The sequence below is a fragment of the Oncorhynchus kisutch genome, linkage group LG14 (assembly GCF_002021735.2).
Source record: "Oncorhynchus kisutch isolate 150728-3 linkage group LG14, Okis_V2, whole genome shotgun sequence".
NCBI classification, from domain to species: domain Eukaryota; kingdom Metazoa; phylum Chordata; class Actinopteri; order Salmoniformes; family Salmonidae; genus Oncorhynchus; species Oncorhynchus kisutch.
Window position 1 is genome coordinate 73385918 of NC_034187.2, and position 16008 is coordinate 73401925.

General features: G+C 40.5%; 1 protein-coding gene across 14 annotated transcripts in view; it reads left to right on the plus strand.

Moving 5' to 3' along the window:
- Window positions 1-1295: 1295 nt before the first annotated feature.
- The window catches only part of LOC109903376 (protein argonaute-2), a 29568-nt gene continuing 14855 nt past the window's right edge, over window positions 1296-16008 (plus strand). For 2 of the 14 annotated variants that reach the window (XM_020500038.2, XM_020500040.2), the window contains exons 1-13: window positions 1307-1582; window positions 3146-3193; window positions 8289-8484; window positions 11244-11364; window positions 11638-11819; window positions 12174-12310; window positions 12659-12811; window positions 13043-13130; window positions 13376-13523; window positions 13740-13859; window positions 14087-14209; window positions 15302-15435; window positions 15651-15835. In XM_020500038.2, coding sequence (XP_020355627.1) covers window positions 1558-1582; window positions 3146-3193; window positions 8289-8484; window positions 11244-11364; window positions 11638-11819; window positions 12174-12310; window positions 12659-12811; window positions 13043-13130; window positions 13376-13523; window positions 13740-13859; window positions 14087-14209; window positions 15302-15435; window positions 15651-15835 — 1660 coding nt within the window. In that variant the 5' untranslated portion in view covers window positions 1307-1557. Of the gene's footprint in view, window positions 1583-3145; window positions 3194-8288; window positions 8485-11243; window positions 11820-12173; window positions 12311-12658; window positions 12812-13042; window positions 13131-13375; window positions 13524-13739; window positions 13860-14086; window positions 14210-15298; window positions 15436-15650; window positions 15836-16008 lie in introns of all 14 variants that reach the window. The other 12 variants (XM_031788921.1, XM_020500037.2, XM_020500042.2 and 9 more) reach the window with 12 other exon arrangements.

Sequence of the window (16008 nt, forward strand, 5' to 3'; positions counted from 1 at the left end):
TTTAACCCAACCCCTCTGAATCAGAGAGTTGCGGGGGGCTGCCATAATCGACATCCACGTCTTCGCCACATACTATATGTATGAAAATATCCTCTAATAAAAGGTGATATTCTGTACTGTCACCTAATATGAAACATTCTAGCTCAATTCTAAAATGCTGGAGTATAGAGAAAGATAACAAAATGTAACTTCACTGTCCAAATACTTATGGAGTGAAGTGTAAATAGGCCTATGAGGTAGTCTAATGATTGGATTTGATTGTTCATATTGACCTAATAAGTTAATGGGATGAGTCCTCTGAATAGAATCGAATGGATTAGTGTCCATTTTGTGAAATACAGAAATATGTCTATCTCAACCCCACCAAATACACACCCTTGGAGAGGCACACGGTTAGCCACCAGGGAGTAGCACGCCTGGAACAAGAGCAGTTTAAGTGCCTTGCTCAATGGCACAATGGCAGGAAATGGTGCCAGGGGTAAAATGCAGCAGCCCACAGCAGGTTGCAAATTCAGTTCTGTATTTTTTCAGAAATTTCTGGCTACTGGTTTGTCTCTCCAACCTCTAGGCCACCTGCCACTCCATTGATGTTGATCTCTTTTTGGTTGGCCTAAGTTTACAAATGGAAGTGAATTTTTTTGAGTAGTTGGCTGGGCCCCTAAACTCTAAAGGCCCCTAAATGTTAGGCTGCCCCTACTGGTCAAGACACAGTTGTTATTTATTTAACTAACTAGGCAAATTGGTTAAGAACAAATTCTTATTTACAATGACAGCCTACACAGCCTGGATATAAGGTCTGTATTTGAACCAGGGTGCCTGTGGTGACACCTCTAACAATGAGATGCAGCACCTTAGTCCGTTGCGCCACTCGGGAGCCCATATTTGAGGAGGATAAGTAGGGGGACATAGGACATATGGCATGAGAAGGCTGGGCTGCTTTGTCCTACTAGCTACACCAATACAAAATCATCCAGTAACAATAATGAATGTTAAGATAGTTCGCAGGACTTTTGTGGAGTCCACGAGATGGGTTTATCAGTGAGCATTTATTTCAAATACAACATGCCCCGAAAATGACTGCTGTTTCTTCTTCCAGTGCATTCGGCAGTGGCCAAATGAAGTAAAATTACACATTTGGTTGGTAACGTTACAGCTATTTTAATATTGTAGTGTTTACAGGGACCAAATTAAATACATTCATTGCACTTTGGTTGATTCATCTTCCTCTGAATTTCGCAATGTTGTAAAATGAACACGATCCAAGGAAAGACCGCGCGGGGATAAGAGAGTGGACTGTGTGACATCACACAGATCCTTCCCTAGCCTCTCTCGGCATAGCTCCGGTTTGTGTTGGGGGGATGGTGCCGTGCCGAGGATGATAACGCTCTCGTGGTGTTGCAATTTACTGCTTGGCTAAAACATTCCACTTCCTAACCGAGCCACCCACACTGTTTTATATATATATAGTACCCATTTACGTATGTATTTTGGCGACGTTTAGGAAAAGTGGAGTACCCGTACGTACGACCACAGAGTGCACGCTGAACAACCGATAAAATGTATTCCAGTGGAGCAGCTGGAGGTAAGTTTAGCATTTTGCTAGTTAGCAAGACGGATAGCGAATAAATGTGCTGATAGTGATAGTTTGGCTTTTGGGGCCTCTAATCATTTACACGGTTTTGTTTTCATTTTGTAACATTGTTCGCCAAGCTCAGTTTAACATTTTGTCCCTAAGTAGCTAGCTAGATCTCGCGTTAGCAAGCCTTGCCACCGTTTGCATGGCCTGTTGTTGTTAGCTAGTTAACTAATGTTAGCTAAGCCTGTTGACCTGGCTAACGATAGTTGGAAGTCGATTAACTTCAATCTTGTTCAAGTCCAATCCTAAAGCAGGAGACATTTTGTCCAAATATATATATTTTTTATATTTAAAATAATAGATGGTTGGCCAGTAGCTAGCTACCGAGCTAGCTCAGAGGAACTCATTTTTAGTAAACTAGCTAACGTTAGCCTGCTAACGGGCAGTCGCCTTGTTATCCAACGGCGGCTTGTTAACCTTTTCAAATGTTAGCTAGCTAACTTGGTTTGCGTTCTAATGAATTAGTTAGCTACCTGTTAACCATTGATTGTTGTTTAACTTGCTAGCTGACTAACCCGCTACATTTTGGAGACTGTTGGCACCGAGTTATTCTATTTGCCGTTAGCTACCATTATGGAGACCAGTCAGCTTGCAATATAATTGAGCTAGCAACAATACTTAAGTTGTGCATCATTCGCTAGCTACATTTAACTAGATATTAAGTTGAAATTGAGAATGGGGAACTAGTTGTTTGATCACTAACAAAATGCCATTAAGTGAAGGCCAATTAAAGAAAATATCCTCTCCTAACATGCTGTTTTAGTTTGTGCAGGTGGGAACATGGCCTGGTATTTAGGTTGGGGAAAGCATCGATGGTGACGAGTAGCGTTAGCCAACAGATATTTTATGCTATACTACTAGTGGGTAATTTTTCATTACTCTTAAGTTGTTCAAAGTGGAGCCAGTTATGTGAAAATGAATATTTGCTAGAAAATAAGGTTGCACCACTGATACACTGGTTGACTATATCCAGTTAATTATTTCCAATCCTTCACTTACTGAGAATGATGGAGACCAGTTTCAGGAAGATGGTTGGTTTTAGGAGTGGTCAGATTGCCAGGTTGCTGAGCTGCTGGTGTGTACTTGTTGATAAGGAAGCTGAAAAATTGGCTCAGCAGTTGTACATGATTCTGTTCTAAGGCTGATAAGAGGGTGAGGCATTTGGAAATGGGTAGTTAGTGTGCCAGAAGATGCAAGCAGGTACAATGGATGGGTTGGAAATCCTACCTCAATGCAGGGATGAGGGATTCCACTGTAGTCCAAATTGTACCTTTATCCACACTACTCCATCGAGTAAACAAGCGTACTGGTAGGGTCTGTAGTTGCTATCTATGCAGCAATAAACTATAGGGCAGGAAAATGAACATGGAGAATGAAGTGACAAGGTTTTATTTGGGCATTATGAATAGGAGGAAGTTCTAAGAATATTACAGAACATTTTGTGATCCATGCAGCCTTCATTTTAATCATTGTGAGTCATGTCAATTGACAAATGTTTTTCTCTTCTAGCTGCTGAGATGCTTGAACCACCTCACTCCTCGGGGTCAATTGGCTCTGGTAAGCTTCTTTCACACCAATCTTGGGGTACTTTAACACTAAATTAGTTTGGAGTGACTTTTCAGAACTGTGGCATGTTTCCCCCCCTTTAGTTCGGTTTGTTTGGACTGGTGTGAACCAGGGCTGTGACGATACCAGTATCGCAATATTTTTTTCCATGGCAAAAATGAAAATGCAAAGCAGAACAAGCTCTTTGGTCCTTTAATAATCTGCTGTATGTAAAATATTGGGTGCTATAGCTAGTGTTGTGCGACTAGTGCATTTTGAGGTTTATGTTAGATTATAAAAATAAATAACAAATCGGGGTGTATTTTTGTTTAACATTAATTGTGTTGTGGGTTGAATGCTGTAACACAGAATAAAACAATTGAAGTCCCATGATGGTAGTGACTGCCCATTTACTTGTCACTTATTAACCATTTATTCGCTTGAATAAAATATTTAAATTGTGTATATTAGATTTGTTTTATTTGACTTTATTTCATTCCAAGTTAGCATCTCATCTCTAGAGCTTCTGCCTATGCTGTCTGGCAAAAATCACAATTTTGTATCCTGAACAAAAATAAAAATGTAACGATTTTACTGAGTTACAGTTCATATAAGGAATTCAATCAATTAAAAAATAAATAATTGGGCCCTAATCTAGGGATTTCACATGACTGGCCAGGAGTGCAACCATGGGTGGGCCTGGGAGGGCACAGGCCCACCTACTTGGGAGACAAGCCAATCAGAATGAGTTTTTCCCCACAAAGGCTTTATTAAAGACAAATACTCATCAGATGTCCGGGAGGCTGGTCTCAGACAATCCCGCAGGTGAAGAAGTCTGATGTGGGGGTCCTGGGCTGGCGTGGTTACACGTGATCTGCGGTTATGATGCCGGTTGGACATACTGCCTAATTCTCTAAAATGACATTGGGGGTGGCTTATGGTAGAGAAAGGAACATTCAGTTATCTGGCAAAGGCTCTGGTGGACATTTCTGCAGTCAGCAATCCAATTTTATTTTACCTTTATTTAACTAGGCAAGGACAAATTCTTATTTTCAATGACGGTCTAGGAACAGTGGCCTTTTGTTCCCAGCACAAGTTGCACCTGTGTAATGATCATGCTGTTTAATCCGTGTCTTGATATGCCACACCTGTCAGGTGGATGAACATTTATCCTTTGTAAAGATAATCCATGTATTTTCAGGTATATGCCTCGTGAAGCAACAGCTGCTCTTATCACCTCACGATTGAGCGTTGTTGTATTCCCTGACGGTCATAAAAAATGCAGATTGGACAAGTGCCCTAATAAATATGATATATTTTATACAAAAGTATATGGACACCCGTTCAAATTAGTGGCTATTTCAGCCACACCTGTTGCTTGACAGGCTTCTAAAATTGAGCACACCGCCATGCAATCTCCATAGACAAACATTGGCAGTAGAAAGGCCTTGCTGAAGAGCTCAGTGACTTTCAAGGCTGTTATAGCATAAAAGTGGGGAACAACTCCATATTATTGCCCATGATTTTAGAATGAGATGTTCGACGAGCAGGTGTCCACATACTCTTGGTCATGTAATGTAGATGCACAATGGATTATGGTCGTAGTTAATTACCAAGTTTTAGGTGCTTAAGTCTGTAGACTATTGGCCTGTTGAAAACTACAACTCCCTACTACATCGCACAGTTCAGGCCGGATCTGATTTATCTCTAGAGAAACTGCAATGTGTGCATTGAGCTCACAGAGAGAAACACATGGAATTAAAATAATTGAACTGACACCAGTCCATTAGTTAAATTTTTTTTGAAAATAACCACAATTTCAGTTAATCGCTCAGCACTGGCTATAGCTTGGAAAATAAATAAATGTGACTGGATGACAATGTTTTTTTTCTTTCTCTTAAACATTAGGGCTGTTTTCCTAAAGAATTTAAATCTGTTTGGTTTCCTTTCTACAATGCTAACGAGTATCTTGATACTGGTGTTGTCCCAGCCCTAGTATATTCACACTATCTGCACTTGGGAATTTACAAAATTACAAAACGTGGGTCGCTCAAAGGGTGGAGCTATAGGCTACTGCATTTAGCCTACTCAGGTCATAAGATGGAGCTGCTATTGCGCTGTTTCCTCCCGCAGGTTGTTGGAATTCCAACGTTTGGGACACAAGTTATGCTGATTAATGATAATACATGGATTTAATGTGAATTTTCTCTAAACAAATGACTGGTATGAACATGAATTTGTTAAGCCATTTTAGTTTGACATTTGGCAATGTGAAACCAACCGGACCCCAAAAAATTAACAAATAATCACTGATTCAACTATTGCTCAGAACTACAGTACCAGTCAAGTTTGACACACCTACTCATTCCAGGGTTTTTCTTCATTTTTAAGATTTTCTACATTGTAGAATAATAGTGAAGATGACAACAACACTATGAAATAACACACATGGAATTATGTAGTAAACACATGTTAAACAAATCTAAATATATATTTGAGATTCTTCATAGTATCCACCCTTTGCCTTGACAGCTTTGCACATTCTTGGCATTCTCTTAACCAGCTTCATGAGGTAGTCACCTGGAATGCATTTCAATTAGGGTAGGGGCCCTTGTATATTCAGAAGAGTGCCCTATTTGGTAAAAGACCAAGTCCATATTATGGCAAGAACAGCTCAAATAAGCAAAGAGTAACAACAGTCCATTACTTTAAGACATGGTCAGTCAAGAACTTTGAATGTTTCTTCAAGGGCATTCCAAAAAATAAGTTAATTAGTTACCAGACTCAGAAATTGCAGACCAAATAAATTCTTCAGAGTTGAGATATGTCTGTTACTTGAACATCAACAGACTGTGTGAATCAGGCCTTCATGGTCAAATTTCTGCAAAGAAACCACTTCTAAAGGACACCAATGATAAGAAACTTGCTTGGACCAAGAAATGCAAGCAATGGACATTAGACTGGTGGAAATCTGTCCTTTTGGTCTGAGTCCAAATTTGAGATTTTTGGTTCAGACCGCCGTGTCTTTGTGAGACGCAGAGTGGGTGAACGGAGCAAATCTGCATGTGTGGTTCCCACTGAAGCTTGGAGGTGGGGGTGCTTTGCTGGTGACACTGATTTATTTAGAATTCAAAGCACACTTAACCAGCATGGCTACCACAGCATTCTGCAGCAATACACCATCCCATCTGGTTTGCATGTAGTGGGACTATCATTTGTTTTTCAACAGGACAATGACCCAACACACTTCCAGGCTGTGTAAGGGCTATTTGACCAAGAAGGAGAGTGATTGAGTGCTGCATCAGATGCTCTGGCCTCCACAATCACCTGACCTCAACCAAATTGAGATGGTTTGGGATGAGCTGGACCACAGAGTGAAGGAAAAGCAGGCAACAAGTGCCTAGCATATGTGGGAACTCTTTCAAGACTGTTGGAAAAGCATTCCAGGTGAAGCTGGTTGAGAGAATGCCAAGAGTGTGTGAAGCTGTCAAGGCAAAGGGTGGCTACGTTGAAGAATCTCAAATATACCATATTTTGATTTGTTTAACACTTCTTTTTTTTTCTTTTTTTTTTTCTTAGTTTTGATGCCTTCACTATTCTACAATGTGGAAATAATGTAAAAAATAAAGAAACCCTTGAATGAGTAGGTGTGTCCAAACCTTTGACTGATACTGTATGTGTGAAAACACTCTTAAGGTTACTACAAGCTTCATTCCGTTGATCTACTCACTTGCGTGTCCAGGGGTGGAGTGGGATTTTTGGAGCAGCGGACAGCTTTTGGTAACATGATGTCCCACTACCATTTACAAGGGGGCGCTGGCAAAACATTTGCAATTTTTTTTGTTTCATTTTGTGAAAGCAAGGAAGAGTAGCTTGCCTGTGCTAGCCTTTTAGAGCTTCCCACATCTTTAAATGTCTTGATTCTGGCAGGCAAAGGACATTGGATATAAAATAGGGCATGTATAACTAGGAATCAATTAGGTAGTGTTTACCGGCAAGAAATACTGGACAACAGCTGACTGCACTGGTGCACATCGGCCATGTCCGAAATCTGTCTTGCCTGCTACTTACTAAAACGACATACTGTGTACTAATTTTACTGCGTCCTATTAAGAACTAATGCAGTAGGTAACATATCAAGATACTAGGATCACCCATCCTGAGGATGCGTTATGTAATGCCCAACTGTGTTGATTCCTACCATTCATTTAGGTACAGGGCGTCCACTTATCTGATTATCGTCTGTTGTCAAACAGACTCAGGAATAACGATTCTCTTCAAAAGTGTGCAGTGAATTCTAACAGATGACAAGCCAAAATGAGTAGAACAGCGAGGCATTTTAAAGATTCACATACTATAAAAACATTTTTTTGCATTTGTAAAATGCCTACTATTTAGAACTCTAGTCGGGTCGTGTCCGAATAACCATTATTTTCCAAAGGGACTTGTTTTACATCATATGTCCTGAATTTCAGGGGTCTGATATCCCCTTGTCTACCTATTACAACAAAGCTGGTTATCACGTGGGATGCCAGTTATTCTTAGACATGCTGATTAGAAGTTGAAAATTTGACCCTCTCGTCATAGCTAAGCTTCTATCTGAGGAAACACACATAATCCCTAGGATTAACAGACCGCTAAAGAAAAGACTGACTTTGAACCAGTTTTGCCAAGGCAGCAGCTAGTCTTCCTGGGGTCCAGCTAAATTAAGGCAGTTATATACATTACATTTCATAACTTCACAACACATTAAGTGTGTGCTCTCAGGCCATTACTCCAATACGAAATCCATGTGTATGTGTGTCTCTTCAGTCTTCGGTGTTCAATACGGTGTCCAAACTTGGTCAGGGCTCACCAACCAAATAGTTCAAGCATGGCAGTTAAATGCTTTGAACATCCAACTATTCAAATTCTAATAATAATATTCTAGAACAATCTTGTGCATTAGCACAAACAGACCTGGGACCAGGCTAGAGCAGTGTGTCTTGCTAACTTGTGATAATGAACATAGGAGTTGGAAAAACTGCACAAACACATCTGGGACTAGGCAAAATCCATTCCATCTGTACAGTTATTAACTTGTTCCTTTGTTTGCTTCCTACCCCTGACCCCTCTGATCCAGATCCCCCATCTCCCCCAGTGCCAGAGTATGTGTTCAAACCCCCCTCACGGCCAGACTTTGGCACCATGGGCAGGACAATCAAACTGCAGGCCAACTTCTTTGAGATGGAGATCCCCAAACTGGAGGTCTACCACTACGACATTGACATCAAGCCAGAGAAATGCCCCAGAAGGGTCAACCGGTATGGAACCATTTTATTTGGTTTACAGGCTTTCACCTGAGTATTCAATTATATAGTTAAAGTTGCCAAAGTTCCAGAGTATATGCAAGTATTTTTTTTAACCTCCCGCTTTGGGCTGGTGGTGTTAATGTGTAGTTCATAAAACCATAATCTATGAGCAGAATTACTTGTTTTACCACAATTAGCCACGAAATCCCTAGTTTGAAAGAGACTGTTTTTCTGGAAGCTGTGCTGCGCCATTTTCCCCATGTGAGCTAGGGATGGGCATGAGTAATCGAGTACTTGAACAGACATCAAAACTTTACCTTTAACCAGAGATGATATATATAAAAAAAAAAAAGCTGTACAACAATTTGGTGTATTTTATTTTTTCTTGAAGGTTTACGTTAATTTGCTTTTACTCTAGAGTTCCATTTGTACATATGCATTTGGGCGACACATAAAAAAAAAGAAGCCAAGTATCACAGAATTCTGCTCCCTAAATTCCCTTACCCTTCCATGTCTCACTTACTCTATTGCGTTCCAACTGCTCCCTCCACAAATGCTTGCTGAGTGGACTTAGAGAAATAAATGCCTATTAAAAACGTATCTAACTGATGGGATACACAAAGCTACATTCCTTGCCAAATGACAACAGTTTCATCACAAATTCAAAATGGACTGGCTGACTGAAGGTGCGAATTATGTGTTCAAATAATGAGCTGAAATTATGGAACAGTTGCATCATTTTCTGCTTGGGGTCTTAGCGGTTGTCACTAGTTACCACAGCCACAAAGTCGATCGCTATATGTGACCAACCGGCTCGATTCAGTCCTATGTAGCAAAATTTGAAATTGTATTTAAAAGTAGAGACTCTGCTAGAAAATGGTATCTCACACTACAGTTGAGGAACAATTGAAAAGTAATTCTGCTTTGAAAGTTGATAAACTTGTAACACCACTTTTGAGAAAAGGGCCCTTGAATGTCTTTGTACACCTACTGGAGAGCTCTTTGTCTACACTCATTCTGCATCATTCACACCCTTAAGCCTTAGCCCCACCCAACTTTTTAAGGATTCACATGTGAGGCCATGTGCTAAACAGTGAGTACGGTCATGTACTAAACCACCAAAGCTTTCATAGCTTACGGTTGTGAGTGACGAAATAGAAGCAGGGCATTCTACCAGATAATTTTAGAACTTGGACACTGTCTCGTTGGCTTAATGTTATATCGTAATTTGACTTTGGTGCTGGTCATTATGTTCACATTTAGTCTCTGGTAAACACACTATCAAATCCCAAGTTTATTTGTCACATACACAGGATACAGAAGGTGAAAATGGTACAGTGAAATGGCTACTTGCATGATGGAGTTAAAAAAAATAATTGTGTAGCTAGCTAAATAATGAACCATAATACCACCCTGCGTGAATCTACAGGTAGCTAAATGCTAACCAACTAGGTTCAATGTTAGCTAGCTAACACTAGGCTATTGCTAGCAATGCAAATGTCTTTGAGATACAAGTAATATACATTAGCCAACGTTGGCTGGCTCTCTCGCTAGCTATATAACTGTATGCTTTAACTTGCAATGAGAACTACTTTTGGGCAAAATTAGAAACGTATCATATATTAAATTGTAGCTAGCTAGATTCTTACATGTATACACAAATGAACGCTTTTCCCTCTCATGGATGCCATGGTTGCCCTTTGTTTGAAGACGTAATCCAGAGATGTGTTTTATACAACAGCTTTCTGTGTTCTCTTTTCAACTCCCTTGTAATCAAATGCCTATTTCTCTCCTTAGCTATCATACTCTTGCTTCCAACAGGCATTCTACTGATTTCAAAACTTGGTCCTCCAGAAAGTGGAGAGCTATCGTACACGTATTAAGTAGCTCATTATAGACCGACGCGTGCTACATGGCAGACCAATCCGAACTCATCTCGGCATGTACAATCCATTATCTCAGCCAATCATGGAAAGCGGGAAGGTTCCTGTTTTCTCCGTGGCTAAACCAACTAGGCTTGTAATTTAACAATTGTATTCGTATTTACAGATGGCATACAAGTTTGTTAATAAGGCACATGAAAGTTCACGTGTTCCAGAAGGCATTTCTGCCCCAAAACGCATTTGGCAAAACCAAAAAAATGTTAATGCTCAAATGCCTCTCCTGTGAAGTAGTGATGCGCAACATTCACCTAGTTTCCTGAAACGTGTCACATATCGTGACAATCTGTCTTAGTATAAGGTTAGCAGTGTTGTTAAAGGTTAGGTTTAACATCTGATTTTTAAGAAGTGAAATTGTAGAAACAGTTGGTTTATGACTTTGTGGCTGTGGTAACCAGTGATGACCCTAGACTGCGAACTGCTAGTGCCATTTACAATTGATTAACCTAGGCTATAAACCCCCTAAATATAGACAGGTTCCAGACTGAAAATATGAAAACTGTTCATATTTGATAAAGACTAAATACATTAAGCATAGGTCTAATCACCAAACAGATGTCGTGGCCACAGTTCATCCACATGCAATGTACATTGTGGAATTGTTAATCCGTTTAGAAAACTTGAAAGAACAGAATAAACCCTGAAATGTCTTTCAACTCTCCAAATTGAGCCTCGTTTGAAATGATCACTCTTTGAGAATAACTGTTCCAGATGCACATCACTTCTGTTATATGACATAGTTTTTATGCTATAAAATAGGTGTCTTGACTGTGGTAAGGACTGTGTACTGTGTTGATAACGTCTCATATGCTCCATTTTTGTTCTTCTCAGTGAAATTGTGGAGCACATGGTACAGCACTTTAAAACGCAGATCTTTGGAGATCGAAAGCCAGTGTATGACGGGAGGAAGAATCTCTACACAGCCATGCCCTTACCCATAGGGAGGGATAAAGTATGTCTCCCCATCTGACCTGAGGTGTCAGTGATGTAATTGTGATATTATGGGACTATCGATGTGATTACATGCAATGTGATACTATATTAATGACATCCATGATATTGGATGGAGAGTGGTTTTACCTTGTGTATAGGCTACATATTCCATCTAAGGTCTTGACTTGCCTGGTGATATGAAAAATATATTTTATTAAGCTTTTTGATGCTTTGACTGGGTAGTCATGCCAATTTTAAACACACTAAAACACCTGTACACGCACACTGACAGGTGGAGCTGGAAGTGACCATCCCAGGCGAGGGGAAGGACAGGAGCTTCAAAGTGGCCATAAAGTGGGTGTCCTGCGTCAGTTTGCAAGCTCTTCAAGAAGCCCTGTCGGGACGACTGCCAAACATCCCCTTCGAGACCATCCAGGCCCTGGACGTGGTCATGAGACATTTGCCCTCTATGAGGTTAGTCTTTTCCCCTTGAAAACAACCAGTATATTTTCGCTAAGTAATATTGGTATTTAATGGTGGTATTTATAGTTGCTTACAAAGTTCTCAGACAAAATGTGCAGATAGGCTTAGCATTACCATGTCTGCTGTAATACATTGGTCCACGTACTTAATGACCCTCAAGTAATTTCTTCAATCTTTCCCTCAAATTTGTTAATAAACCACTGTTTTCTCTATACCTATGCACACACCATTTACATCTAGTGTATTTGGCCCTGTTTATTCAAATTCCTCTGTCCGGCTCCTTGTGAAGCCAGATTCTGTTAAGACTGAGGTGAATCACATCGTCTTCACACCCTCTTCCACCAGGTACACCCCCGTCGGACGTTCTTTCTTCACCCCTTCAGAGGGATGCTCTAACCCCCTTGGCGGGGGCAGGGAGGTCTGGTTTGGGTTCCACCAATCAGTCAGGCCTTCCCTGTGGAAGATGATGCTAAACATTGACGGTAGGTTTCACACAGGAAATGCCTGCGTCCCAAATGGCACCCTATTCCCTAAATAGTAGGGAGTGTGTCTGACTAGAGTATGTCTCTGTGTTGGGTGTGTGACTGGAAGGAGGATAGAATCTCATTCCATGGTATGTTTCAGGCAGTAAATAGATTTAATTATTCCTAAAGTGCTGATTGGGTGGGGCTTGTACTTTTGAAGTGATGCCATTGGTCCTAAAAAGGTAAACCCAACCAACTATCCTCAATCAAGTGCAACCTACATAATCGTAAGTTACAGTATGTATTTGGAAGCCGGAGGCTAGGTCTGTGAATCTCATCGCTGTGCTTGGTGTTTTGTTGTTCCAGTGTCTGCCACCGCGTTCTACAAGGCTCAGCCTGTGATTGAGTTCATGTGTGAGGTTTTGGATTTCAAAAGCATTGAAGAACAACAGAAGCCCTTAACCGACTCCCAGAGAGTAAAGTTTACCAAGGAAATCAAAGGTAATCATTCATTACCAGGTAATCAATAGTTGCGTTGGGTTGTTTTTTTTTGTCTGTCTGAGTGGAAATGCTTTAATACTTATACCCAACAATTCTGTATTATTATAATACATATTGATATCTATTTGTGTATTGAAGTAAAAATCTGATATGAACTCTGTTATTTAAAAGTAGAATGTGATAAAATAGGAAAATGTTATTGTTCAGTATGTGTGAAGCCGACCATTGTTTTGCCGTTGTGATTCTCAGGTCTGAAGGTTGAGATCACTCACTGTGGTCAGATGAAAAGGAAGTACAGAGTATGTAATGTTACCAGACGACCAGCCAGCCACCAGACGTAAGAAAGAACACCATAAAAGATTCACAACTACTGCCTCAATTCCTTTAGTATCTTGTTATATAACCAGGAATGGTTTGCATAGGGATGTAAAACAAAAAAAACTGCTTAACACATCTTTCATGCACAGATTTAAGAGCAGATACCAATCAAGACAAACAGAAATGTCCACTTGGGATCTTGAATCCCTTTGAAAATCCAATCAAACATTTTTTTCTTTATTTCTCTCATCTGTTTGACCTCAGGTTTCCTCTGCAGCAGGAGAATGGCCAGACCATAGAATGCACAGTAGCACAGTACTTCAAAGACAAGTACAAACTCATACTACGCTACCCCCACCTCCCCTGTCTACAGGTTGGACAGGAGCAGAAACACACCTACCTCCCCCTTGAGGTCAGTCTGCAGTCTCCCCTCACAACCTCAGATGGTTTACTGCTGGGTTCAAATTGTTACAAAGAATGAGGTCCCTGGAGGTATTATAGAAACTCCAGTTTGCCATTGAAACAGTGAAAATGCCTTGTATCTCTAGGGTATGGGAGATTAATCTCCTGGTCGATGATGCCTTCTTAATGTGTCCCTGAGGGTATTAATAAAGTTGTTTGTGTCCAGGTATGCAACATAGTAGCTGGCCAGCGGTGCATCAAGAAGCTGACAGACAATCAGACGTCCACTATGATCCGTGCCACAGCCCGATCGGCACCCGACCGCCAGGAAGAGATCAGCAAACTGGTAAAGTTACAGTTACTGGAATGAACTCAAGCACTGAGTGTCTTGAAAGCTGCTTTTTATGCACTTAAAGTATGTATTTGGTTTTAACTGAATGTACAATGACTGAACTGCTGTTATTGAACCATTGGTGGCCTGACCATATGCAAATGTTTTCTTTCAGTCTTTCTGAAGTCCTAGTGTATAATAACCCCTCTGAATTATTACTGCTGAACTTTTACCCTTTTCAGATGAGAAGTGCCAACTTTAACAATGATCCTTACGTGCGTGAGTTTGGGGTGATGGTGAGGGATGAGATGACCGAGGTGAATGGCCGAGTCCTCCAGGCCCCATCTATCCTCTACGGAGGGCGGGTAGGTTTCTGCCATTTAAGCTGGATTGTTTGACTGATTTAGATAATTCTAAACCACTTGTTGTTGCCTCTGATGCGTAAGAACAGTGCACTGATGAACCACAGTTCTGTAGGTATATTATGCAAAAATTAACTTGGTACTGAGCTTTTTGGAGTGTTAATGTTATATCATTTGTGTTTTGAATGTGAGACATATCCCAGTTGGGTGTAATTGTCTTAAAAAATGTTTTTTATTGCTTAACCTGTGTAGTTTTTAATTTTAATTTTTTTACCACAAGCTAGGTTTCCATCCAATTTGCAAGAGATTTTCATGCAAATATTTTTAACATTGCATTTTCCCACCAGAGATGTTTCAAACTGACTTTTTGCAGATAAAAGGCTATGGATGATGAAGGGTGACATAAAAATAACTTTGCTATTAAATTCCCGTTAAATAGGTTTCCATCGCAATTTCAACTCTACTGATGGTTTTGTCACAAACTGTTGTGTTCTATAGAGAATGTGCCCACTCGTCTTGGCACATGCGCTCTAGCCAACAGCTGGCAGATACAGTGTGGGTAGGCTACCTACATGAGATTATTATGGATAAGAGCCATATTTGTATCTGTCAAACAGCAGCCAAGCATCGATCATCATGTCACCAGAATAAGACCCTCAATATTTATTGGAAAGGAGCATCAAGCTCATCACCTTGCACTTTCATGACCCTGTGAAGTTCATCATAACTTGTTTAATTTGTAGCCTAATAATTAATAAACTGCATACTTTCCTTAGTTGTAGTTGGAGGACCACAGAACATATCATCGTGTGACTCCAAGTTCGCTTCGTTAGGATGGTTATTATATCAATATTTGCGCATAAAGGTGTTTCCACCTCCATTTCTTAGACACAAAAAGATCCCACCATTTCGAACTAACAAATTGTCTTGTCAGCATTTATAAAATTGTACCGGTATTTTATGTTTCCAATAGTCTAGTCGTGACTTTTTTTCATGCCTCAGGTAATTCATCCGCATGAAATGGTTGGCTGGAAGAGTGGTTACAGACAACTATTTGTTTCTGACCCTTACCTCTTCTCCCTTTTACTCAAGCAGAATAAAGCAATAGCAACTCCCATCCAGGGAGTGTGGGACATGAGGAACAAGCAGTTCCACACTGGCATAGAGATCAAGGTGTGGGCCATCGCCTGCTTCGCCCCACAGAGACAGTGTACTGAACTTCTGCTCAAGTAAGAACTGCATCTGCAAGGATGGGGTCTATTATCAAGTTATTGTTGCAGAAATCTTGATGGTATTAAAAACCATTAATTTCTTCTACCAATTCCTCGACGGTATTAAAAACATTCATTACTTCTACATATTCCTTGCATGTTTGTCCTTTATGATTTCCAGATTTTAGGACTATTGTTTCCCCATCTAACCCTGATAAACCTGTTTCTCTCAGGGCGTTTACAGACCAGCTGCGTAAGATTTCTCGTGACGCGGGGATGCCCATCCAGGGCCAACCCTGTTTCTGTAAGTACGCCCAGGGGGCGGACAGCGTGGAGCCCATGTTCAAACATCTCAAGTACACCTATCAAGGCTTGCAACTGGTGGTGGTCATCCTGCCTGGGAAGACGCCCGTCTATGGTGAGGAAAGTTCCTACGTGAAAGGCTGTCCCCTGTTTTTATAGATTAACCTGTAAATCCTCTTGGTTCAGCTAGAACACTGTGCTCTAAAAGGGTTTTTGGTATGTTTCCTGGATTATCTTTCCAACTGTATCAAATCTCATATGTAGACTTTCTAACACACACACCGCTCG